Below are 26,005 nucleotides of genomic sequence, written 5' to 3'. Positions count from 1 at the left end.
TTCAAAAGTGGTATCCGAGCAGCACTACTATAATCTCATACAAGAACCCTGGCTGAAACCCTTATGTTTTGTCCTACCTCTTGTTACCTCCCTTATTCCTTTAGATTGTAAGCTTGAAAGTGCAAAGCTCTCTCTCCCTTTTGTGCTTTGTAGGTTTTTGTGCATTGTTGGTAATTCATCTGTCACTAAAACTATATATTATTTATCATTTCTATATGTTGTACCAATGTGTACAATTTTGTGTAAACCTTCGTCCGTATCTTTATGTTCTCATGATTATTTTCACTCTGTTCAGTAGCATGGAAGATGATTGTTCTAAATAAACCAAAAACAATAATAATGATGACTTTGTATATACCTTCCACACCTTTAGGCTTGATTGTGGTTCGGACTTGGACTCCTCCGTTGTGTGAGAGTACATCTCATGTAGAGCATGTGCCAGAGCATAGACTGCTGAATACACCTGGGACGTCACTCTGAAGTCCTCCACATCATAATGATAACGTTCTAAAGATCTAAAGCTCTCTGACCCATTACAGTATCCCACCAAGCAAGCAAATGTCCATTCCCAAACATTTGCCAATATGTGGAGATCCGGGTATTTTTGGGGACTGGCGTCCAGCAGGAAATCCTTCAAGCCTGGAATTGCCGCCCTGGACAAGTGCATCAGCAAAGAACCGTTAAGACTAAGGAGGTCTACCGGGCCACTATCATGTAGAAAGCTGAAAGGAAACACGAAAACTTTCTTCAGCTTTATAAAGCTGGTTACATCCTGTAACATACCAGGTTCATCTAGATAGCCACTGAAGACCATGACTTGACTTCTGGACTGAGTTAGGACACGTCCAAGATGTTGACGTCGCTTAAACATGTCTTGGTAAGCAGTTAATAAGTACTCAACACATATCTCACTCTGCACCAAGACTTCCTGCAGAGTTGTGGCAAATTGTTGGCTGCTCTCATCCTCTGTAGAAACTATTCCCACCCAAGTCCATCCAAAGTGCTTCAGCAACTGTACCACAGCTCGGTACTGGCTCCTCCCATCAGGAAAGGTGTGATATAGTGATGGAAACTTTGACTTGTGATCAAGTAGGGGAACTTTACTGCTGTAACTGATCTATGGAATCACAAATAGCGCAAATGAAAACAGCTAGTCCTGCTGGTGCACATGGTCACATTCCTTTTGGGCTATTGATCATTATAATTCGTTTCAGAATACAGAAAAGGATACAAGGTATCTGCCTATCAATTATCTTGTCTCACCTATAAAGATTATATACATATAAAATAGTGCATAGGGAGCACTGATTTTAGCAATCAATATCTTTAATCATCTACATATCAAAAATAAGAGACATACTACAAATATCCTATTAAAAAAAAAACCTTGAAAAAAACATAAAGAAGCACAGAGTATCCGGGCATCCGCAAGTCCTAATTTGGACTAATAGACTTAGCATTTTCTTCAGGCCCAGGATGAATATAAAGCCGTACTTTCTATATGTGCTTTTCCAAGCAATCCTTATGTCATCCCTCATTTATGCATTCATTACTGGCCATATATGGCCAAACCTCAATCAGTATATTGGTATTGCCAAGCTAGGATATATAACTCATGTGACCCGCTTCAAAAAAGTTCAGCAGTAATGATGGAATGCTTTGCGGGACCTAAAAGATCCACCGCACATCAATTTCATTTGTTGCGTCACATTGCATGCAGAACAAGTACTGGTAGTCCCTGACTTACAAATGCCTGACTTACTAATGACCCGGCCGCCAATATGACTGGCATGGATTTTGTGGGAACAGGTCGAAAAAAAATTCAAATGGGACTCGTAGTTTTTGAGGAATTTGATTTTAAAAATGTCAAATAAAAAATGGCTTTTAAACATATATAGGAAGATCGATTTAAATCAAGTGAAGCCACAAAATAGCGATCGGTTTCCAAAATTTTTGTTTCACACTTTATTATATTCACAAAAAATTATTTTTATTCTTTAAAAAGGTATAAAAAATTATTTGTAAAGCAGCAGAAGAATTTGTGGTACAGACATATAAAAAGCATATATCCTCTGGTCAAGATAATTCTCTATGCTTTGTAAAGGCCTGACGAAGGGTCAATAACCCGAAACGGACTAGTGTCGTCGCCTGAACTAAAATTACCTTTATTCATCAAACAAAGCACACTGTGTCTATGATCTGCTTTTTGTATTGCTTTTTATGTCTGTACCACAAATTTTTCTGCTGCTTTACAAATAATTTTTCTACCTTTTTGAAGAAGAAAAATAATTTTTTGTGAATATAATAAAGTGTGAAACAAAAATTTTGGAAACAGATCGCTATTTTGTGGCTTCACTTGATTTAAACCGATCCTCCTATAAAGAAACCTGGTACTATATGAGCATAGTGGTGTGCTCAAGTGTGGATCGTTACACTAACAAGAGTTCCTTTTTTGTTACCTGGGACTCATTCCCAACCATATAGAAACAACTTTTAAACTTATATAAGCAGGAACCAGTGGCAGAGGTGGCATGGGAGGGGGACACTGGAGGGAGGCAAAATGGGGTGCAGAGGAGGTACAGGGGACAAAGATGGCACAGTGTTCCGACTTGAGAACAGATCAAGGTTAAGAATGAACCTACAGTCCCTATCTTGTTTGTTAACCATGGACTACCTGTATAGCAGTGAATAGGTCACACGTACATGCTGTGTGATGCCAGGAGCTAGAAGTTTGATCTACACGATGTCCCCCATGCTTCTGCATTCCTCCTCTCAGTTACCGGCTTGATGCAACCTTAACGGCACACCCGGCCAGCTAGATGTGAGCTCAATGGTGTAGCCCGGGTGACCTATTCGTTGCTATACTTGTTCGACATGCAATGTAAATGATGTAACAGATGGATTTAAGAAACAAACTATGCGTCAACGCCGCTGCATACACCTTTGTGTGAGGCTTCGCCAACGGACGAACAGGAAACCCCGCACAAAGGTGTTTGCAGCGGCGTTGGCGCAGAGTTTCGATGAGCCTGTCCAGGAGGCACGAGGGAAAGTCCATTAACACTCTAGGCACTGTGTAATACCCACATGTTTGTGAGTACCCTACTACAATAAAGCTGACTTTTACTGCAATGGAATTACGCTATGGGATGTTTATTTTCTTCATGAGGTCCTCTCGAATTGACATCTGAGGTGATAATGTCAACTGAAGAACAGAAATCCACCCACAGACCTACAGATCGGAGGAAGGAGATACACTGAGCGATCTTTTGACCAATCTCACAGTGGTTAATCAGGCTGGGTGAGTGCAATCCCTAAGGGGACATATATATTGATGTGATTACAAGTGGAGTGCTTTCTATCTACACAACAAAGTTTGAGGAAATATATTACAAAAGCATTGGCATGTTCTTCTAATGGACTCCGAATTAACAATGGTAGTAGGAGAGCACCAAACCTCAAAGACATCTTAACCAATCGTGCAATAGATATCCCAGATGCCACCAGGATGAGGAGTCGTTGCCCCCGCCTCTACCTGGGGCATTGGAGGTGGGGAAGAGCCCCTTCTCCATGGATTGGACAAGGGCTCTGGGGGGAAGCAGAAGGCTTGGCTGCCCCTCTCCCCCTTAGCCCCCTCATACCATGGGCTATGCCGGCTGGTATAGCTCAGGGTGCAAATCCCCAGTCGGCCGGGGCTCCGCATTCTGGCTATCCCAGCCTGCATGTGGGACAAGGGGTTACAGAAGCTTGAAAGGGGGGACCCCATGTCGTTTTTTTTTATTTATTTCAAACAATAAGCAAAAAAAAAATACATGTATTAACACACATATATATATATATATATATATATATATATATATATATATATATATATATACACACATACAGGGTCTTCTCAAAAAAATTTCAGTTCATTATTTTCTGTAATGTACTGATAAACATTAGACTTTTATATTTTAGATTCATTACACACAACTGAAGTAGTTCAAGCCTTTTATTGTTTTAATATTGATGATTTTGGCATACAGCTCATGAAAGCCCAAAATTCCTATCTCAAAAAGTTAGCATATTTCATCCGACCAATAAAAGAAAAGTGTTTTTAGAACAAAAAAAGTCAACCTTCAAATAATTATGATCAGATATGCACTCAATACTTGGTCGGGAATCCTTTTGCAGAAATGACTGCTTCAATGCGGCGTGGCATAGAGGCAATCAGCCTGTGGCACTGCTCGGGTGTTATGGAGGCCCAGGATGCTTTGATAGCGGCTTTAAGCTCATCCAGAGTGTTGGGTCTTGCGTCTCTCAACTTTATCTTCACAATATCCCACAGATTCTCTATGGGGTTCAGGTGAGCAGAGTTGGCAGGCCAATTGAGCATAGAGATGTCCCGAACGGTTCGCGGTGAACGGTTCCAGGCGAACTTCGGTGGTTCGCGTTCGCCAAGAGCAGGCAAACTTTTCTGGAAATTTGATTCGCCCCATAATGCTCTATTGAGCAGAACTTTGACCCTCTACATCACAGTCAGCAGGCACATTGTTGCCAATCAGACTGCACTCACTCCTGGAGCCCCACCCCCCTTATAAAAGGCAAGGTCCTTGTGCCATTTTACTCACTAGTCTGCCTGCACTAATTAGTTAAGGGAGAGTAATGTCCAAAAAAAATGAGCAGACTGGCACTAGATGTCGGTCAAAGCCGTTACTGGGTCACCGGATCCTGTATAACATGCCTGATCGTGCACTCAGAGGCAAAATAGCATATACTTGAAAAAGACAGATGAGGCACTAATCACTGCAAACAATATACCTTTAATCCACGTTGTGAATCACAGCAGGGTACACAGTGGGGGTGAGGGAGGCCTGACAGCTGTTTCGCTTTATGTAAAAGCTTCCTCAGAGGCCAGTAGGATGAACAACAAGAGCCAAGTGAAGTTCGGCAATAAATGGTCTTACTTACCGCCCTGAATGCGGTCCGCAACACCCACTCAACGCTGCGATCGGCATCTAGGCTCCGCCTACCGGTAGTGACGTGCGCCTCGCTTCATCCAATAGGTAAGCGGCGAGTCTCCCCGCATCTGGCGCTATGTCACTTCCTGGATACGGCATCACTGCCTGCCGTGCACTGGCTCGCATTGGTAATAGGTTGCTATGGAGAACATTGTAAACACCTGTAACTACACAAAGGGACACAACCGTCTATAGCAAGTAGACAATAATTGAGGACAATAAACCTGCGGAATAACAAATGAGAAACATATACATACTCAGAAGGGAGGAGAGCGAATAATATAACAAAAAAACAAAGTACTATAATCAGTACTTATTTAGAAAGCAATGAAGTTCATTCTTTTCGTTCAGCCAAAGAGGGCCACATGCTCCAGTATCTGCAATCAATCTTGCTTCACACTGGAGCAGCAATCGTTCATGATTACCCTCTCTATGAGGGGTCGGAATTTGCCTCAAACCCATAAAGCGTAAGGACTCTGCATTTCCATTGTGACACTCACGCATGTACGTGATAAGTCTGCCTGCACCGACTCCTGTCACAATGGAATTCACATGCTCCTGAAAACGGATACAGATCATCCGGGTGCTCTGACCTATATAGAAGCGATTGCACGAGCAGATTATGGCGTACACACAGTTTTTAGAGTGGCAATGCAAGAATTGTTTGAAATAAATGGTTTTAGCCCCCAATTTGGTGCTTCTTCCAGTTTTAAAACAGTCACAGTGATTGCAATTTCCGTATCTAAAATTCCCAATAGGAATGTGTCTCTGTAACCAACTCTGCTTGTGCACCGCCCTGAATTCATTACTGGTGATCACATCCCCAATAGTTTTAGCTCGTCTGAAAGAAATCAAAGGTTTATTACCCACAAAACCTGCAGAACTCATATTAGCCTGGAACTCACACCAATGTCTCAGGATAATAGCCTTAATTCGTTCTGCCATAGGTGAATAGTCAAACACACAGGTAAAGGGTTGTTCCCTTGACTGCTGCTTATGTTTGATCCCATTCCTATTAGTCATGAGGTTTGCACGTGATAGAGCATCCGCTCTCCAAAATGCTTGGTTGAGATCAGTCATTTTATATCCCCTAGTGGACAACCTGATCGCCAGTTCTTGGCTTTGGGTCAAAAAAATCTTCCCTTTTAGAGTTGTTTCTCTTTAACCTGACAAATTGTCCATAGGGGATTGCTTGGATCATATGTGGAGGATGGAAACTGGACTGGAGGAGCACGGAATTGGTGTCAGTCTCCTTTCTGTAACCTCTACTGAGGATACATCCATTCTCAACATACAGCTCCAGGTCAAGAAAGTGCAAATTGGGGTTAGCCAATGCGCCTGTGAACTGCATGTTGAGATTGTTGCAATTGATGTATGCAAGGAATTCATCAAACTCACCCACAGTGCCTCTCCATATCAGAACCACATCATCCACATAACGATACCAGCAGCCAATTTTGTCCTTGAAAGGGTTCGTTGTCCCAAAAATGTTTTTTTTCTCCCATCCCCATAGAAATAGGTTGGAGAAAGTGGGGCTACAGGTGTCCCCATAGCTACTCCAGATCGTTGGTGATACCAACTGTCATTGAATAAAAAAAATTATGCGACAACACAAAATCAAGACAGCGCATCAGAAATACAACCCATGATTCGTCTTCCCCACACTCCAACAATAACTCTCCAATCATTTGAATTCCCTTAGATTGGGGGATACGGGTGTACAAGTTGACAACATCAATGGAGGCCAAGATTTAATTCTCCCCAAGTTCCACTCCCCCAATCCTCCCAAGGGTGTCCAAGGTGTCAGCCAGGTGGGTGGAAACCACCGTGAGGAAAGGTCGCAAATGGTGGTCCAAAAATTTGGACAACGGTTCTGTGAGTGAACCCCTGGCTGACACAATTGGGCGCCCCGGAGGAGAGATCGGGTCCTTGTGGACCTTGGGGAGAAAATACCAAATTGGTGTTTGGGGGAATTCGGGAAGCAATCCCTCTCCCATGTGTTTGGTAAGCAGCACTTTCTCTACCCCTTTTCTCACCAAGGTTTGCAACATGGATTTGTATTGTGGCAGTGGGTTTGACCTCAACTTTACATAGAATTGATCAGGTCCTTCTAATTGTCTAATGCTGGATACACACCATGCGTTTCCGCATCGAATGTGGCCTTCGATACGCGTCGATTCGATTATTTCCGAGCATTTCCCAAAGCATTTCAATGATTTTTAGGTCGATTGCCATGTAAAGTATGGCAAATCGACCTAACGATCCATCGAAGCTTGAATCGGACATGTCGGAAATAATCGAATCGATGCTTATCAACAGACGCATCGCACGCGGAAACGCATGGTGTGTATCCAGCATTAGGGCTTCCTTGATATACAGTAATACTCTCTAGACATCACAACTAGGTTCCCCCTTATCTGCTTTCTTAAGGACAAGCTGTTTGTTATCCCTGAACCATTCTAGAGCGGCTTTTTCTTCATTAGTGATGTTGGATTCTGCTTCTGGATAAATCAGAGCCTGCATGTCTTGCAGGACCTTTCGATTCAGGATGTCCACTGCTGATCCTGGGGTAGTTCTAAACTCCTTAATTGATTTACATGGGCGGAATTCCTCTCGAGTGTTCCATAGCCTCAACATGCATCTCTGTTTCTTCATGACTTTCAGACCATAGCTGTTCCAAGTTGGCTAAAGCTTCGCGGTCAGTGCTACTGTCCAGGGCTGGAACAAAGAAACCCAATTTGCTGATAGTGGTGTGGCTATTAAGGCGGATTTCCTCCACAGGGGTTCCCCCTTTCTTTTCCTGCCATAAAGCAAAATTCAATCTGCGTATGGTATTATACCAGGCAACCTAAAAGTTGAATTTATTAAAACTACGTGAATAATTAAGGCCTTTCTTAAGGAGCGACTCACTGCCCTTTGGTAACTGCTGACAGACTCTGCTAGGGAGAGTTTAGTTAGGCTCTTATAGGCTTGTTTCTAGCTAATTGTTATTACTTTCCTCACTCCCTCCTCTTCATCTTCTAGAGAATTGTAGAATTTCAAAAGCCAGCTTATATACCTGGGCCGGGAATTGAACCCAGGTCTTGACCAGGAATTGAACCCAGGTCTGAGTGCTTGGTAGTCAGCTCTCTTAACTGCTATACCACCACCAACACTACATGCTGAAGGCACCCTTGATGTTCTGCCAACTTCACTGATGATCTCCTGTGGACTGCTTCTTACCAGATTGATTACTGATGCAACTTTGCTGAACCTCTTCAGCCACATCATTGGTGACATTTATCTCATCTTGGTCTAACTGCTGTCCCCCTGTCTATGCTTCCACTCTCCACACCCCATTCTACCTTATCCCATCAGTACAAAATGTTCCCTCCTATTCACTCCCTCACCCCTCCACCATTTCCAAGCTATCTCCCTCCTCATCTCGCTCTCCCCCATTACCACATGCTCTACTTCCACCTCCTTCTACACCTTATCCCCCTTCTGTTTCCCCGCACCCTCTCCCCTTTTGTCCTTAGACTCCCTTTTGGCCCCTTAACCCCCATGCACCTCCCTTCCCTCCCCCGCAAACTCTACCCACAACCCCCCTCGGCATAACCTTATTCCTATCCATCCTACCCCTAGGCATCCGCTCCGTGTTTCCTGTGGCCTCTGGAATGCCAGGTCCACCCGCAATAAGCTGCTCTCTGGAACTCGCTCCCTCCAGCCACCAGACTCGCCCCCACCTTTAATACCTTCACACAAGCTCTCAAGACTCACCCCTTCATGCTCGCATACCCCCCTACACCAGCACCATAATATGTTCTGTTAGACACCCTTTAAACAGATACACCTATTGTCTCCACCCCCACCCTTTAGATTGTAAGCCTGTGGCAGGGCCATCTCCCTTAGTGTTTCCAGCTTGATTATGCAATCTTACTGACAATCACCCCTCTTGTGGACTAGAACAGTCTCTATTTTGACCTATGACACTGTATTATCAAATCATTTGCATGATCTTGTTTTGTTGTGAGTTTCCTGTATGTCCTACCTTGTATGTTAACCCTTTTATATATTGTGCAGCGCTGCGTAATATGTTGGCGCTATATAAATACAATAAATAATAATAATAAAGGCAGCCTAGCATGTACCATTATGATATATCCTAGAGAAAAATGAGCTTGCTTAAAGATTTGTAGGCTTTTAAAAGCCAGCTTACATACCTTGGCTGGGAATTGAACCCAGGTCTGAGTGCTTGGTAGTCAGCTCTCTTAACCGCTATACCACCACCAACACTACATGCTGAAAGCAGCCTAACATGCACCATTATGATATATCCAAGAGAAAAATGAGCTTGCTTAAAGATTTATAGGCTTTTAAAAGCCAGCTTACATACTATGGCCGGGAACTGAACGCAGGTCTGAGTGCATGGTAGATAGCTCTCTTAACCACAATACCACCACCAACCCTACATTCTGAAACCAGCCTAGTAGTGATGGGCGAACACCTGGATGTTCGGGTTCGGGAAAGTTCGCCGGACATGGCCGAGATGTTCGGCATGTTCGGGCCGAACCCCGAACTTCCCGAACATCCCGCTTTTGGGGGCCCTATGGGGTCGCAGGCATAAGGGGGGAGCATGCCCCGATCGCGGGGGGGGGGGGTCGGAAATTCCCCCCACCCCCTCCGCTAGCGCTCCCCCCTCTGCCCGCTTCCCCATACAAAAGTTTAAGCAAAGTACCTGTAATAGTGGATGGCCTGGCAGTGGCACTGTGGAGTGAGGAGGAGGAGTCCGGAGAGTGACGCGTTGAGGGAGGCCGGGCAGCGGGCGTGAGGTCAGAGAAAGGGCAGAAGTACCACAAGGGTACTACCGCTGAACCACCCGCTGCCCGGCCTCCCTCAACGCGTCACTCTCCGGACTCCTCCTCCTCACTCCACAGTGCCACTGCCAGGCCATCCACTATTACAGGTACTTTGCTTAAACTTTTGTATGGGGAAGCGGGCAGAGGGGGGGGGCGCTAACGGAGGGGGTGGGGGGAATTTCCGACCCCCCCCGCGATCGGGGCATGCTCCCCCCTTATGCCTGCGACCCCATAGGGGGGCAGTATTCGGCCGAACAGGGCCCTGTTCGGCCGAACAGGGGCCCTGTTCGGCCCTGTTCGGCGGCCATTTAGTAGTTCGGGGCAAACCCGAACTTAAAAGGCCGAACACCATCAGGTGTTCGGCCGAACTCGAACATCACCCGAACACGGTGATGTTCTGCAGAACCCGAACAGTGGCAAACACTGTTCGCCCAACACTACAGCCTAGCATGTACCATTATGATATATCCTAGAGAAAAATGAGCTGGGTTCAATTCCCGGCCAAGACCTGGGTTCAATTCCCGGCCAAGGTATATAAGCTGGCTTTTGAAATTCTACAAATCCCTGGAAGATGAGACCCTCCTCACTCAGGGAGGAGGGAGGGAGAGAGGCCTGTAATTGAAAATTGAATGAGATTTGTGACCTTAAAATAGGGGTTTATGTGAAATCTAGATTTTTGCCTGGGACTTTTGATGTGTATTTCACTCAATCATGTCTTCCTCCAGGTATTAGATCCCTTGAAACTGGTTTTCTATCATTTTTCCAGCCGGTAGAGATTTTTCTAAATTTTTAAGTTCGCCTCCCCATTGAAGTCTATTGTGGTTCGCAAACTTTTTTGCGAACCGAACCTTCCGCGGAAGTTCGCGAACCAAAAATCAGAGGTTTGCAACGTCACTAATTGAGCACAGTAATACCATGGTCAGTAAACCATTTACCAGTGGTTTTGGCACTGTGAGCAGGTGCCAGGTTGTGCTGAAAAATGAAATCTTTTGAACCAGAAAGAGTGGCAGAGGTGCCTGACCTGGGTTACAGAGAGGCAGGACTGGACTGTTGCTCAGTGGTCCAACGTACTTTTTTCGGATGAAAGCAACTTTTACATGTCATTCAGAAATCAAGGTGCCAGAGTCTGGAGGAAGACTGGGGAGAGGGAAATGCCAAAATGCCTGAAGTCCAGTGTCAAGTACCCATAGTCAGTGATGGTCTGGGATGCCATGTCAGCTGCTGGTGTTGGTCCACTGCAGGGTCAATGCAGCTAGCTATCAGGAGATTTTGGAGCACTTCATGCTTCCATCTGCTGAAAAGCTTTATGGAGATGAAGGTTTCATTTTTCAGCACGACCTGGCACCTGCTCACAGTGCCAAAACCACTGGTAAATGGTTTACTGACCATGGTATTACTGTGCTCAATTGGCCTGCCAACTCTCCTGACCTGAACCCCATAGAGAATCTGTGGGATATTGTGAAGAGAAAGTTGAGAGACGCAAGACCCAACACTTTGGATGAGCTTAAGGCCGCTATCGAAGCATCCTGGGCCTCCATAACACCTGAGCAGTGCCATAGGCTGATTGCCTCCATGCCACGCCGCATTGAAGCAGTCATTTCTGCAAAAGCATTCCCGACCAAGTATTGAGTGCATAACTGAACATAATTATTTGAAGGTTGCCTTTTTTGTTTTAAAAACAATTTTCTTTTATTTGTCGGATAAAATTTGCTAATTTTTTGAGATAGGAATTTGGGGTTTTCATGAGCTGTATGCCAAAATCATCAATATTAAAAAAAATGAAAGGCTTGAACTACTTCAGTTGTGTGTAATGAATCTAAAATATATGAAAGTCTAATGTTTATTACAGAAAATAATGAACTTTATCACAATATGCTAATTTTTGAGAAGATCCTGTATATACACACATGTGTACACATATATGCGTACGTTAAAAAAGGGCGCCGGGAAAAAAAGGGCGCAGGGTTTTAAACAATAAGCATGAATAACGTTTAAAAAAATTGTGCTATATTTCATTTAAAAATAATGTTTTATAAAGTTATAAATCATTAAATGATGTGTATGAAATCGGGAATTGTAAAAACGTTAATCTTCCCTGTTTAAAAAGTGAAATGTATAATAACGTTTTATAAAAGATTAATAAGAATGTTACTAAAACTATACTTAACCCTACTCTCACACAGAACCGTCCCTGTACCTACCCCTAACCCCTAGACCCCCTGATGGTGCCTAAACCTAACACCCCCCTGGTGGTGCCTAAACCTAACACCCCCCTGGTGGTGCCTAAACCTAAGACCCCCCCTGGTGGTGCCTAAACCTAAGACCCCCCCTGTGATAAGCATTAATAACATTTTAAAAAAAAAATATTGTGCTGTTTTTTGTTTAAAAATAATGTTTAAAAAATTATAAATCATTAAATAATGTGTAATCATGAGAAACAGTTATAAAACATTAAAAGTCTCCGGGCGCCGCTTGTAAAATGTTATTTTTCTCCGGCGCCCTTTTTTCCTGTTGGGCGCCCATTAAACGATATTTATTATGGGAGTGAATGGCGGCGCCCTTTTTGTCCACCTGCCTCATGCGCCCAAATTTTCTGCTTCCCACATATATATGCGCGCAATATTTATATTTATTATTTTATTTTTTATTTATGTACAAATAACAAGTGGTGCACGGAGCCACCGCTACAGTGTTCAAAACTCTATTCTGCGTTTTAATAGTAACCATTTAACGGCATTGTAACGTATTAAAACGTCATGCATTACCCTGTTAATGGCAACATGACATTTTAATACGTCGCGTGTTCCTGCCGCTGCTCTGCACGTGTGCGCGCCGCAACTGCCGCCGTTTTCGCCGGGTTTCCGCGTTGAGCAATTGGGGAAGAGGACCGAGTGGTCCTCTACCCAATCACAATGTCTGGAGTGAGTGGACCGCGAACAGCAGGCCGCATCCATTCATAAAACAGGAAGCCGTCACATAGTATTTAAATGTACAAAAAAAAAAAGCGAACATTTCCTACTAGTGCCATCTTGTGGCCAAAAAGTAAAATTACACCTACAGACACATACATACTTAACCAACACTAATAAAATGAATAACTTGCATTACCAAAGCCCCCCTCCCCCCCCAAAAAAAAAAAAAAAATCAAAAAAACCCTCAAAAATAAATAGCTGCCTCAGGGGCTCAGCTTTTTAATCTATATTTTATGGTGGGAAATTACTTTTACTTTACTACATAGGGGCTTGTAATTGTGGACCAGACAAAAGACAAACAAAACAGAAAAACACCTATATTTCAAAATAATATATTGTCGCCGTACATTGTGATAGGGACATAATTTAAACTGTTTAATAATCGTGACAACTTGGCAAATTGTGTGTGGTGTGTGTGTGTGTGCAGTGTGTGTGCAGTGTGTGGTGTGTGTGGTGTGTGTGTTGTGTGTGGTGTGTGTGTGGTGTGTGTGGTGTGTGTGTGGTGTGTGTGGTGTGTGTGGTGTGTGTGGTGTGTGTGTGTGGTGTGTGTGGTGTGTGTGGTGTGTGTGTGTGTGCAGTGTGTGTGTGTGTGTGTGTGTGTGTCACGATCACTCGAAAACGACTTGACCGATTTGAACGAAACTTGGTATACATATCCCTTACTACCTGGGATGATATGTTCTGGGGGTCTCGAGGCCCCCCTGCACACGTGGGCGGAGCTACAAACAGCAAATCAGATTTCACCCATTCAAGTCAATGGAAAAATGTAAAAGGCTGCCATTCTCACAGTAATCAAGCCAGAGTCCCCACACTTGGCACAGTTGGTCACTTGGTGACCGAGGTTACGAATCCAGGAAAAGTGGGAGGAGCATAACACAGCCAATCAAATGTCAGCCATTCATTTTAAATGGGAAAAATGTAAACTGCAGCCATTCTTATACTGTTAATCGCAGGGTTCTCAAACTTGACACAGTTGGTCACTGGGTGAATGCGATTAAGATTCAAGAAAGTGGGTGGAGCCTACAACAGCCAATCAAAATTCACCTGTTGATTTTCAAGGAGAATATTTAAACTGCTGCCATTCTTACACTGTTAATGGCAGAGGCTTTAAACTTGGTCATTGGGTGACTGGGGTCCAAATTCACTAAAGGGGCGGGGCCACCTACAGCCAATCAGATTTCCTTGGTGGATAAACTGCTTCCATTCACACATTTTTGATGCCAGAAACCAGAAAGCTCACAAACCTGGTCACTGGGTGACTGTGTGTCAAGGTTACAAAAGTGGGTGGAGCTAAAAACAAATACCACTGGAAAATATAAACTGCAGCCATTCTTACACTGTTAATGGCAGGGCTCTCAAACTTTGCACAGTTGGTCACTGGTTGAATGAAATTAAGATTTTGGAAGGTGGGTGGAGCCTACAACAGCCAATAAAAATTCACCTTTTGATTTTCAAAGGGAATATTTAAGCTGCTACCATTCTCTTATACTGTTAAAAGCAGATGCCTCAAACCTGGTACAGTTGGTCACTGGGTGACTATGACCCAAACTCAGAAAGGGGGCAGAGCCACAAACAGCCAATAAGATTAGTTTATTTTTAAACGGGAATATATGAAGTATTGATACCAAGGGGCCCAAAGCTGATAAACTTGATAATTGAGTGACTGTATGTCAAGGTTAGAAAAAGTGGGCGGTGCCAACAACTAAATTTTTAACATGGCAGGGTTCCCAAACTTTACATAATTGGCCACTGGGTAACTGGGATGAATATTCAGAAATGTGGGTGGGGCCTACAACAGCCAATCAAAATTTACCTATTGATTTTCAAGGGGAATATTCACATTGCTACCATTCTTACACTGTTAATGGCAGAGGCCTCAAACCTGATACAGTCAGTCATTGGGTGACTGGGGTCCAAATTCACTAAAGGGGTGGAGCCACAAACTGCCAATCAGATTTGTTAGATTGATTTCAGCCATTCTGTTATTGGCAGGGTGTTCAAACGTCACACAGTTGGCCACTGGGTGACTGGGACTAATATTCAGGAAATGGGGGGAGCCTACAGCAGCCAATCAAAATTCACCTTTTGATTTTCAAGGGGAATATTGAAACTGCAGCCATTCTTACACTGTTAATGGCAGAGGCCTCAAACCTGCTACAGTCAGTCGTTAAGTGTCTGGGCTTCAAACTCAGTAAAGGGGCGGAGCCAAAAACAGCCAGATTTCTTTGCTGTATAAACTGCTTCCATTAGCACAATTTTGATGCCAGGAACCCAAAAGCTCACAAACTTGGTCATTGAGTAGTGACTGTGTGTCAAGGTTACAAAAAGTGGGTGGAGTTAAAAACAGATTTTTCTGGGAAATTGTAAACTGCAGCCCTTCTTCACTGTTAATGGCAGGGTTCTCAAACTTAGCATAGCTGCTTACTGGGTGACTGGGATTAATGTTCAGAAAAGTGGGTGGAACCTACAAATGCCAATCAAAAATCACATGTCCCTTTTCAAGGAGAATATTAAAATTGCTGCCATTCTTGCACTGTTAATGGCACAAGCCTCAAAACTGGTACAGTTGGTCATTGGGTCACTGGGGTTCAAATTCAGAAAAGGGGACAGAGCCACAAACAGTGAATCAGATTTGTTTAATTTCATGGGAAAATACAAATTATTGATGCCAAGGACCCCAATGCTCAAAAACTTGGTCATTGAGTAGTGCCTTTGTGTCCAGGTTGCAAAAAGTGGGCGGAGCCAAAAACACATTTCACTGGGAAAGTGTAAACTGCAGCCCTTCTTACACTGTTTATGGCAGGGTTCTCAAACTTTGTCCAGATGGTCACTGAGTGACTGAGATTAATATTCAGGGAAGTGGATGGAGCCTATAATAGCCAATCAAAATTCACCTGTTGATTCTCAAGTGGAATATTTAAATTGATGCCATTTTTACACTGTTAATAGCAGATGCCTCAAACCTGCTACAGTTAGTCACTGGGTGACTGGGGTTCAAATGCTGGAGAGGGGGTGAAGCCACAAACAGCCAATCCAATTTTTTTAATTTCTATGGGAATGTACAAATTATTGATGCCAAGGACCCCAACGCTCACAAACTTGGTCATTGAGTGTTTGTGTGTTAGGGTTATAAAGTAGGCAGAGCCAACACCAGCCAAATACATACACGGGCAATGCCGGGTCAACAGTGGGTGGAGACAAATACAAATTTCACTGGGAAAATGTAAACTGCAGCCATTCTTACACTGTTAATGGCAGGGTTTTTCAACTTTGCACAGTTAGTCACTGGGTGACTGGGATTAATATTCAGAAAAGTGGGTGGAGCCTACAAAAGTGAATCCAACTTCACCTATTGCTTTTCCAGGGGAATATCTAATTGCTACCATTCTTGCACTGTTAATGGCACCGGCCTCAGACCTGGTACAGTTGGTTATTGGGTGACTGGGGTTCAAATTCACAAAAGGGGGTGGAGCCACAAACAGCCAATCAGATTTTTTTATTTCAATGCAAATTATTGATACCAAAGGCCGCAAAGCTCACAAACTTGGTCAGTGAGTAATTGTGTGTTAGGATTAGAAAAAGCATGCGGAGCCAACACCAGCCAAATACATACCCGGGCAACGCCGGGCAATCAGCTAGTTTAGAATAAAATAATTCTTAGCAAAATGTACTACCCACAGAAAGCCTAATTGGTGGTGAAAAAGACGAGGTATAGATACTTTTCTTGTAATAAGTAGTAATAAAGTTATTAGGGAATAAAATGGAGGAGCACTGACAGGTGAAAATTGCTCTGGTCCGTTAGGGTAAAAACCCTTGGGGGTGAACTGGTTAAAACGCAAAATAGCGTTTTACACACCAGCGGCTGCTCCGTGCACCATTTTTTCCGGCGCCATTTTTTCCTGCTCCCGTAATGAATGGATGTGCAGCCATCTCTATAGGATGCTAATCCAGATTATGCGGAAAACAGGAGGGACTTCAGTGGGGCATGTAATAATATGCGCGCCCGCACTGAAAGTATTAGTAGCCTTATGCAGAATTCATATACACGTTCCTATGGTAACACGTAACCTTGTATGCGTACAAGCGACGCATGGAATGCAGGTAGGCGGAAGCCTGACAGAGCGCGGCGATGTGGGTGTGGACAGAACTAATGGCTAGGAGACAGGTAATTCAATATTTTATTATATATAGAGTTTGATGTTTGCCAACTCTCAATACCCCTGATGACAGCAATCGCAGAAACCAGTCGGGTTGAAAGTGGACACCTATACTTGGCTTGCTGGTTGTTGTAGTACCACTGGAGTTGGAAGCGCTCTATGCCACTGGCTTCTAAGGAAATTAGGACCCACAACTGTGAGTGGATTTTACCTGTTTTATTTACAGAAGGTATTAAAGTGTATTTACATTGAATCTACCACCAGTGGCATTGCTAGCCCCAAAGTTCAGTGACATGTGCCCCAGATCTATTCTGGGGTGCCTTGGATGTCCTCCAAGCAGAGTCAGCTGTAGTGCCTCAATGCTGGGCATGCTGGGAGCTGTGGTGCATCAATGGGGTTATCCTGGGTGCTGTGGTGCCTCTTTGTAGGCGTGCTGGATGCTGTGGTGCCATACAGGGTGCTGTGATGTCTTTATGGGGGCATGCTGGGAGCTGGGAGTTGTGTAGGCCCATGGGAGCATGGGAGGGCTTCCATTAGAAGGTCAGGGAATACTTTGGGGGGCTGTCAGACAACCTAGTAGCAGGCCAGCCCACCCAGCAGTAAGCCAGACCAGGCAGCACAGAAGCCAGGTAACTCTGCCAAGTTATGTTGAAGTGGCACTGCCTATTTATGTGATATGCTGCATTTTTTGTTGTTGTATTAATGGAGAGGGGGGCTTCATCCAACATTTTGCTGGGCTGGCCTACTTAGACTGCTGTTAAGTTTATGTAAAGTTGGCTCCACCCATGACCACACCCACATCTGGGTGCATGGCCACACCCATTTTCCCGCTGGAGTGCCCAAAAGTGCCCCAGATCTCTGAGGATCCTAGCAATGCCCCTGGCTACACTGGCGTAGCAATAGGGGATGCGACCCCTGCCATCGCGGGGGGCCAAGGCCCCCCTAAAGCCCGCTCAGGGACTTTTGGGGGCAGGAGGGGTCACAGCATAAGAGGAGAGTGTGGCAGATTGGTAGGGAGGGGGGAAATTCCCCCCTCTCACCTCGGGCTCTCCTCTCAGCGCTCCCCCTCCTGTAATCATTGGTGGCAGCGGGCAGGGAGCAGCAGCGGAGGTGGCGGCAGGATAACTCATTACCTCCTTCTCGCTGGAGGTTTTCCGTTCTCTAAATGCTTCATGCAACTTCCTGTGTAAACAGGAAGTTGCACTTAGAGAACGGAAGACCTCCAGCGAGAAGGAGGTAATGAGTTATCCTGCCGCCGCCGCTGCTGCTGCCACCAATGATTGCAGGAGGGGAGCGCTGAGAGGAGAGCCCGACTTGAGGGGGGGATGAATGTCCCTCCTCTCCACCGATCTGCCACACTCTCCTCTTATGCTGTGACCCCTCCTGCCCCCCAAAAGTCCCTAAGCGGGCCCTAGGGCAGGGAGGGGCCCGGATTTTATTTTTTGCAGGGGGGCCCCCAAACACTCTATACACAACAATTGATACGGTGCACCAAAACCTGCCAATGGCAACTCCAGTGTCAGAGGTGCAAGAAGGGGATGGGGAACAGTGTGTTACTGATTATCACTATTCATAGTATCTGTAGAAGTGATTATTATGAGCACAGGACCAATAGAAAGGTAATACTGTAATTGAGGCAGGGCCCCTCTGGCCCAAGGGCCCCGATGCGGTCGCTACTTCTGCACCCCCTATTGCTACGCCCCTGGCTACCACTAAAATAAGCCCCCCAGCTTTCTTTTTTCTTCTATGTGCTATCTCTGGATAAAGTGGAGAGGAGACATTGACAGGGGAGGACTAATAAACGTGGTAGAAGATTTGCATTTATCTGGGAGTTGAACAGCACATCAGAATCGCGTGCATGCCTGGAGGAGGCTGGATTGGGAGAGCTGCTGTGTTCTGCTATTTCCTAAAGGCACCTGTAGAGATGAGCGTAATGGCGTAATTACGATTTCGCGAAATTTCGCATAATTAGTGTAATTACGTTTATGGCCGTAAGTTCATAATCGTAATGAAGAAGGATTTCGCGAAATTTCGCGTAAGCGTAATTTTCGCGTAATTTTCGCATTGCAACGGTTATTATGAAATTAATGCGTATGGCCATTCTCCCGAAGTGGAAAAGTTGACGCATGGATCAATGTTAGGTAGCCGCCGACTTTAAGGGTTAATAGCAAAGCCCCCTTAAATGCTAAGAGCCTCAAATTTGGAGAATATATTAAGGAGATTAGGAGGAATAAGAGGAAAAAAAAATTTCAAAAAGACCTTATAGTTTTTGAGAAAATTGATGTTAAAGTTTCAAAGGAAAAATGTAAACATTTAAAAACCCGCCGACTTTAACGGTTAATAGCAAAGCCTGCTTAAAGTTTAGGAACACCAAATTCCCAGGGTATATGAAGGGGATCAGTGGGAATAAGAGGAACAATTTTTTTTTCAAAAAGACCTTATAGTTTTTGAGAAAATCGATTTTTAAGTTTCAAGGGCGAAAATGTCTTTTAAATGCGGAAAATGTCAGTTTTTTTTTGCACAGGTAACAATAGTGTATTATTTTCATAGATTCCCCCAAGTGGGAAGAGTTTTACTTACTTCGTTCTGAGTGTGGGAAATATAAAAAAAAAACGACGTGGGGTCCCCCCTCCCAGACCTCTTTAACCCCTTGTCCCCCATGCAGGCTGGGATAGCCAGAATGTGGAGCACCGGCCGCGTGGGGCTCCGCACCCTGACTATACCAGCCCGCATGGTCCATGGATTGGGGTGTCTCGGAAGGGGAGGGGCAGCCAAGCTTTCCCCTCCCCCTCCGAGCCCTTGTCCAATCCAAGGACAAGGGGCTCTTCTCCACCTCCGATGGGCGGTGGAGGTGGAGGCCGCGATTTCCTGGGGGGGGGGGGGTTCATGGTGGAATCTGGGAGTCCCCTTTAAAAAGGGGTCCCCCAGATGCCCACCCCCCCCTCCCAGGAGAAATGAGTATAGAGGTACTTGTACCCCTTACCCATTTCCTTTAAGAGTTAAAAGTAAATAAACACACAAACACTTAGAAAAAGTATTTTAATTGAACAAAAAACATAACCACGAAAAAAGTCCTTTAATATTCTTAATTAACCATTAATAATTACCTGTCCCTTTAAATAAATGATCCCTCGAAATAGCCTTGGAAATGTTCTATCAGTTACAATGTAACAAAGTTATTACAATGTAACAACTTTGTTACATTGTAACTACGCCGCACCCGATGTCACTCGACGCCGCCGCCGCATACGCGTCCGTGCAGGACACTAAGTCCCCGCAGCTCCCGCTGTCCACCCCGCCCACATCTGTCACCCACATGTCACCCACATGTGGGTGACATGTGGGTGACATGTGGGAGAGGCGGGGAGGGCAGCGGGAGCTGCGGGGACTTAGCGTCCTGCACGGACCCGACAGAGCTCTGAGCTATATAGCTCAGAGCTCTCTAAGCATCTTTGTATTTGGGCTCCAAGGAGCCCCATTGGTCCTTAGCAGACCAATGGGGTTCCTTCAAATCAGAAGGAACCCCATTGGTCTGCTAAGGACCAATGGGGCTCCTTGGAGCCCAAATACAAAGATGCTTAGAGAGCTCTGAGCTATATAGCTCAGAGCTCTGTCGGGTCTGTGCAGCGCAGACGGGTATGCGGCGGCGGCGAGTGACGTCGGGTGCGGCGTAGTTACAATGTAACAAAGTTGTTACATTGTAATAACTTTGTTACATTGTAACTGATAGAACATTTCCGAGGCTATTTCGAGGGATCATTTATTTAAAGGGACAGGTAAGTATTAATGGTTAATTAAGAATATTAAAGGACTTTTTTCGTGGTTATGTTTTTTGTTCAATTAAAATACTTTTTCTAAGTGTTTGTGTGTTTATTTACTTTTAACTCTTAAAGGAAATGGGTAAGGGGTACAAGTACCTCTATACTCATTTCTCCTGGGAGGGGGGGTGGGCATCTGGGGGACCCCTTTTTAAAGGGGACTCCCAGATTCCACCATGAAACCCCCCCCCCCCCAGGAAATCGCGGCCTCCACCTCCACCGCCCATCAGAGGTGGAGAAGAGCCCCTTGTCCTTGGATTGGACAAGGGCTCGGAGGGGGAGGGGAAAGCTTGGCTGCCCCTCCCCTTCTGAGACCCCCCAATCCATGGACCATGCGGGCTGGTATAGTCAGGGTGCGGAGCCCCACGCGGCCGGTGCTCCGCATTCTGGCTATCCCAGCCTGCATGGGGGACAAGGGGTTAAAGTGGTCTGGGAGGGGGGACCCCACGTCGTTTTTTTTTTATATTTCCCACACTCAGAACGAAGTAAGTAAAACTCTTGCCACTTGGGGGAATCTTTGAAAATAATACACTATTGTTACCTGTGCAAAAAAAACAGACATTTTCTTCATTTAAAAGACATTTTCGCCCTTGAAACTTAAAAATCGATTTTCTCAAAAACTATAAGGTCTTTTTGAAAAAAAAAAATGTTCCTCTTATTCCCACTGATCCCCTTAATATACCCTGGGAATTTGGTGTTCCTAAACTTTAAGCAGGCTTTGCTATTAACCGTTAAAGTCGGCGGGTTTTTAAATGTTTACATTTTTCCTTTGAAACTTTAACATCGATTTTCTCAAAAACTATAAGGTCTTTTTGAAAAAAAAAATTTCCTCTTATTCCTCCTGATCTCCTTAATATATTTTCCAAATTTGAGGCTCTTAGAATTTAAGGGGGCTTTGCTATTAACCCTTAAAGTCGGCGGCTTTTTTATATTATACGGAGCGTTACGGTTTAACGCGAAATTACGGTAGCGTTTAATGCGAAATTACGGCATGAACGAAACTCGAAATTACGCGTTGAAAATTACGCTTACTGTATTTTCAATTACGATTTTAATGGCAATTACGCTACTGTCATTTTGCATCGTAATCGCAAATTTCGCATGCGTAATTTTAGTAATGCGAAATTACGAAAATTTCAGCTCAACTCTAGGCACCTGGGCTCTTATTACAAATTCTGGACAGAAGTACATATTAGCTTGAGTGTACTAATCTAAAACCTTGTACACATTGTACACATACGCAAGGACTTTCACACGCAGGCACTGGAACTCGACATTTGAGGGCTGTGCAGGCTAGGGACTAATTGGGCTTGATTCAGAAAAGAGTGCTGATAGCACGGGGCATTTTCACGTGAATTTTTTGCATTTCGCACGATCGCAAATTTTTGCGCAAAACGATAACATTTTCACACGCAAACGTAAATTTGTTTAGCGCGAAAATTCACGTTTGTGCACAGAACCGTTATCGTTTCATGCGAAAACTCGCAATCACGCAAAACGCAGAAATTCATCTGAAAACAGCCGTGCTATCAGTTAGCACTCTTTTCTGAATCAAGCCCATTCTGTTGCTATGGAGAAGGGGCGGAGGAATGACGTTTCTGCACATAATGAAGTGGGAGGGGCAAGGAGTAGAGCAATAGGCTTGGCCTGTGAGATGATTCAGCAGACCAGATCTCTTGTACATTACAATAATCCAACATGCATAAAGACTGTGTCACACTGGTTGGTCCTCATCAGTGCATGGTATGGAGTAATGTGGCTCTATGTGGTAGGACTTGAAACACCCAAGTCCTACCCAAGTCTGCATGCATGTTGGATTATTGTGGCTTTGTAATATAAACAAGCTGACACATCATTGCATTCCAGCGGTTCTGGAGGCGTGGCTAGCTTACAGGGACAACAAAGTATAATTTGCATATTCAGCAGTGATGCATTGTGGGAGACATCATAGGCTCACTCCAACCTGAATATTCTCAAAAAGCTTCTGTTTTAACCTTTTCACCCCCTTGCCGGTTTTCCCGACCTGAGCTCGGGGTAGAAAAAAGAAGCTGCTAGCAGTGTCCCCGAGCTCTGGTCGGGGTAGGCAGTGCAGTGCTTTACCTGTAGTTGTGGAGTCCCGCTCACGATCGCGCTGTGCAGCGGTACTCCAGCCTCTCTCCCCGTCAGTGTGTGGTCTTTCCCTGGCCGCCGGGATCCCCACGTCCCCGCCAATCAGAGCGGCGGTGGTGGCGTGACGCCATAGGGGGCGGGGCTAATATTTAAAATGAACTTCTCTATATTAGTGAAATATAGAGAAGTTCGTTTATATGTATATTAGCGCCATCTTGTGGTCAAAGTGAAAACTGCAGCGCTGGAGCCCAGGAAGGTACTTTTTTATTCTGCTGCAGATCTCCCTGGCAGAATGATTTTTTTCAAGTTTTAGGGTCTGAAAGAGTGGGTAAAAATTGCACCTCATTTAGACCCAAAAATCTGGAAAGAATCATAACGGCAAGGGGGTTAAGGACCACAAGCTTTACCCCCCCTCCCTTCCCAGTGACCAGGCTGTTTTTTGCAAATTAGGGCTCTGCAGCTTTAATGGCTTGCTGCAGAGCCACAGATCCATGCACACATTCTCCCCCTTTTCTGCCCCCCAACAGAGCTTTCTGTTGGTGGCTCTGATCGCTGCTGCAGACAGTGTTTTTTTTTAATTAATTTAAATATCTTTTTTTTTTTTTACTATTTTTTTTTTTACCCAGCTTTCGCTCCCCCTGCCAGCCAATGACTAGAGATGGGCCGAACGGTTCGCCGGCGAATGGTTCCCGGCGAACTTCGGTGGTTCGCGTTCGCCTGCCAAAGGCGAACTTTACCGGAAGTTCGATTCGCCCCATAATGCTCTATTGAGCAAAACTTTGACCCTCCATATCACAGTCAGCAGGCACATTGTTGCCGATCAGACTGCACTCACGCCTGGAGCCCCACCCCCCCTTATACAAGGCAAGGTCCTTGAGCCATTTCACTCACTCTTCTGCCTATACTAATTAGTTAAGGGACAGCTGCTAGGGAGAGTTTAATTAGCCTCTTGTAGGCTTCTCCTCCCTCCTTCTTCTACCTATTGCCTCCCCTCCTCCTACTAGCCTAGCATGTACCATTTATGCTCAATCCAAAAGAAAAATTAGACAAGACATGGAGGGAGGAGGGTTTCTTCTGCCAGGGAATTCCAGTATTTCAAAAGCCAGCTAACATACCGTGGCTGGGGATTGAACCCAGGTCTCAATGTATGGTAGGTAATTAACATATCCATTATACCACCAACACTACTAGCTGAAGCTAGCCTAGCATGTACCATTTATGCTTAATCCAAAAGAAAAATTAGACAAGACAAATAACATTTATATCACGCTTTTCTCCTAGCGGACTCAAAGCGCCAGAGCTGCAGCCACTAGGGCACGCTCTATAGGCAGTAGCAGTGTTAGGAAGACTTGCCTAAGGTCTCCTACTGAGTGGGTGCTGGCTTACTGAACAGACAGAGCCGGGATTCAAACCCTTGTCTCCTGTATCAGAGGCAGAGCCCTTAACCAATACACCATCCAGCCACTGCTTAAGGATATGCAGCCAGTAGTGATGCTCATCCAAACTAGGATATCCGAGATACTCGGATATCCTAGCTCTTTTTTCACTATTTGAGCTCGAATACCGAGCTCGAATAGTATTAGCTATCCGGGCTGTGCTATCCGAGCGCACTCGGATAGCAATCAGCTATCCGGAGATATCCTAGCTATCCGAGCTCGGATAGCGTCACGAGCTCGGATAGCGTCACGTCAGACGTCACCTCGAGTCCTCACAAGCGAATCAGAGGGCTCCCAGCCCTCTGACTGCAGCCAATCATAGAGGGGGAGCCTGGCCAAGCCCCCCTCTATAAATAGCGGGCGCCATGTTGCCTCACTCGTCCTGCTTGCGACTTACTGACTAAACTGTACTGAGAGACTGCTCCAGTGCTTTTTGTCTGTGTGCAAGTGCATTTATTGTTCAATACACCTAGCGTTTTTACACTCCAACACTTGATATTCACCTGTATTGCTTTGTATTGTAGATAGATTGTATTTTAGGCAGTTTAGTTTGTGTGATTAGGGACTAGGGAGGGAGACTGTCACTGGTGCTGCTGCAGCTGCAGCAGCTAGGCCCTGTGCCTAGGCAAGGCAGCCTGCCCTGCTCTGTGCTCTAGTCTCTAGTTACCTGTGCTTTCACCTGTCCTACTCTACTGTACTACTTCTGTGTTACGTAGATTATTGTACTATTTTGTAGTTAGCAAGGCCCAGCTTTACTGCTATACCTGTCCTGTATCTGCTCTGCTCTGTATCTGTAATCTAGTCACACCTGTTCTATTGTTTAGCTAGATTCTTCTATTGTTTAGTTAGTAATGTAGTGTACTCTAGTCTGTGTATAGGGACCGTCCGTCACCGCGTTACCTAGGGTCTTTGTGTGCGCAGTGCACGTCTGCGCTGTCCGCACCCTCTCGTTAGTGCTACACCCGTCCTATTGTTTATATTACTTGTATTGTGTATTCGCTGAATTGTACAGTACTGTAGTCTGTGTATAGGGACACCATCAGTCAGCGTCAGCTAGGGTCTTTGTGTGCGCACTGTGCACTCTCTCGTTAGCGCTACACCAATATCTTCTGTAGAGTACACCTGTCCGTCACCTCACAACACCCACCACCACCAGTCCCACCCCATTAAAGTAACCCACTTGACCTGCCCGCCTTTACATACATAACTTTTTTTTTCATTTCTATAATATTAAAAATATACGATGTCTGGCACTGGCAGCCGCGGTTTGGGCAGGGGCAGCAAGAGCAGCAAGGGCATCGGCAAGAGAGGAGGTCGTGGCAGCCGCGCCACCACCACCATGCGCAGTTCTGCGTCTGCACCAGTGGCTATTCCGCCATTAGCCACTGGCCGTGGACGCCTTGGCCGCCCAACAGCTGGGAGTCACGCTGCAGAGATACAGCAGCAGCGTGTGGCGCAGATGTTCCTCCCACCTCCAGGTCGTAGCCGTCCTATTGAGGAGAAGGACGCAGACTCTGTGGTGGAACTGATGGTGGATGAGCAGGCCACCATTAGCTCTAGAACCAAGTCCTCCACCCCCGCCACCACTCCTGTTCGCAAGATCAGCAGCAGCCGCCCAGCACTGCCTGGGGAGGAGGAGGAGGAGTGCAGTTCTCCAGCCCCAGCGGGCAACACC

The 26,005-nt window shown here is 45.1% G+C and overlaps 1 protein-coding gene across 1 annotated transcript in view; it reads right to left on the bottom strand.

Annotated features, from left to right (window-relative positions):
• The window catches only part of LOC137504549 (vomeronasal type-2 receptor 26-like), a 125,291-nt gene extending 118,940 nt beyond the window's left edge, over window positions 1-6,351 (bottom strand). Inside the window, exons 1-2 of the mRNA XM_068233130.1 lie at window positions 6,103-6,351; window positions 359-1,117 (exon numbers count right to left, since the gene is read on the bottom strand). Of these exons, the coding sequence (XP_068089231.1) occupies window positions 359-1,117; window positions 6,103-6,351 (1,008 nt within the window). The remainder of the gene's footprint in view (window positions 1-358; window positions 1,118-6,102) is intronic.
• Between the last annotated feature and the right edge of the window lie 19,654 nt (window positions 6,352-26,005).

The sequence above is a fragment of the Hyperolius riggenbachi genome, chromosome 4 (genome assembly GCF_040937935.1).
Source record: "Hyperolius riggenbachi isolate aHypRig1 chromosome 4, aHypRig1.pri, whole genome shotgun sequence".
Lineage (NCBI taxonomy): Eukaryota > Metazoa > Chordata > Amphibia > Anura > Hyperoliidae > Hyperolius > Hyperolius riggenbachi.
The sequence above is the reverse complement of the archived record's forward strand: the minus strand, read 5'-3'. Positions and strand labels throughout refer to the sequence as shown.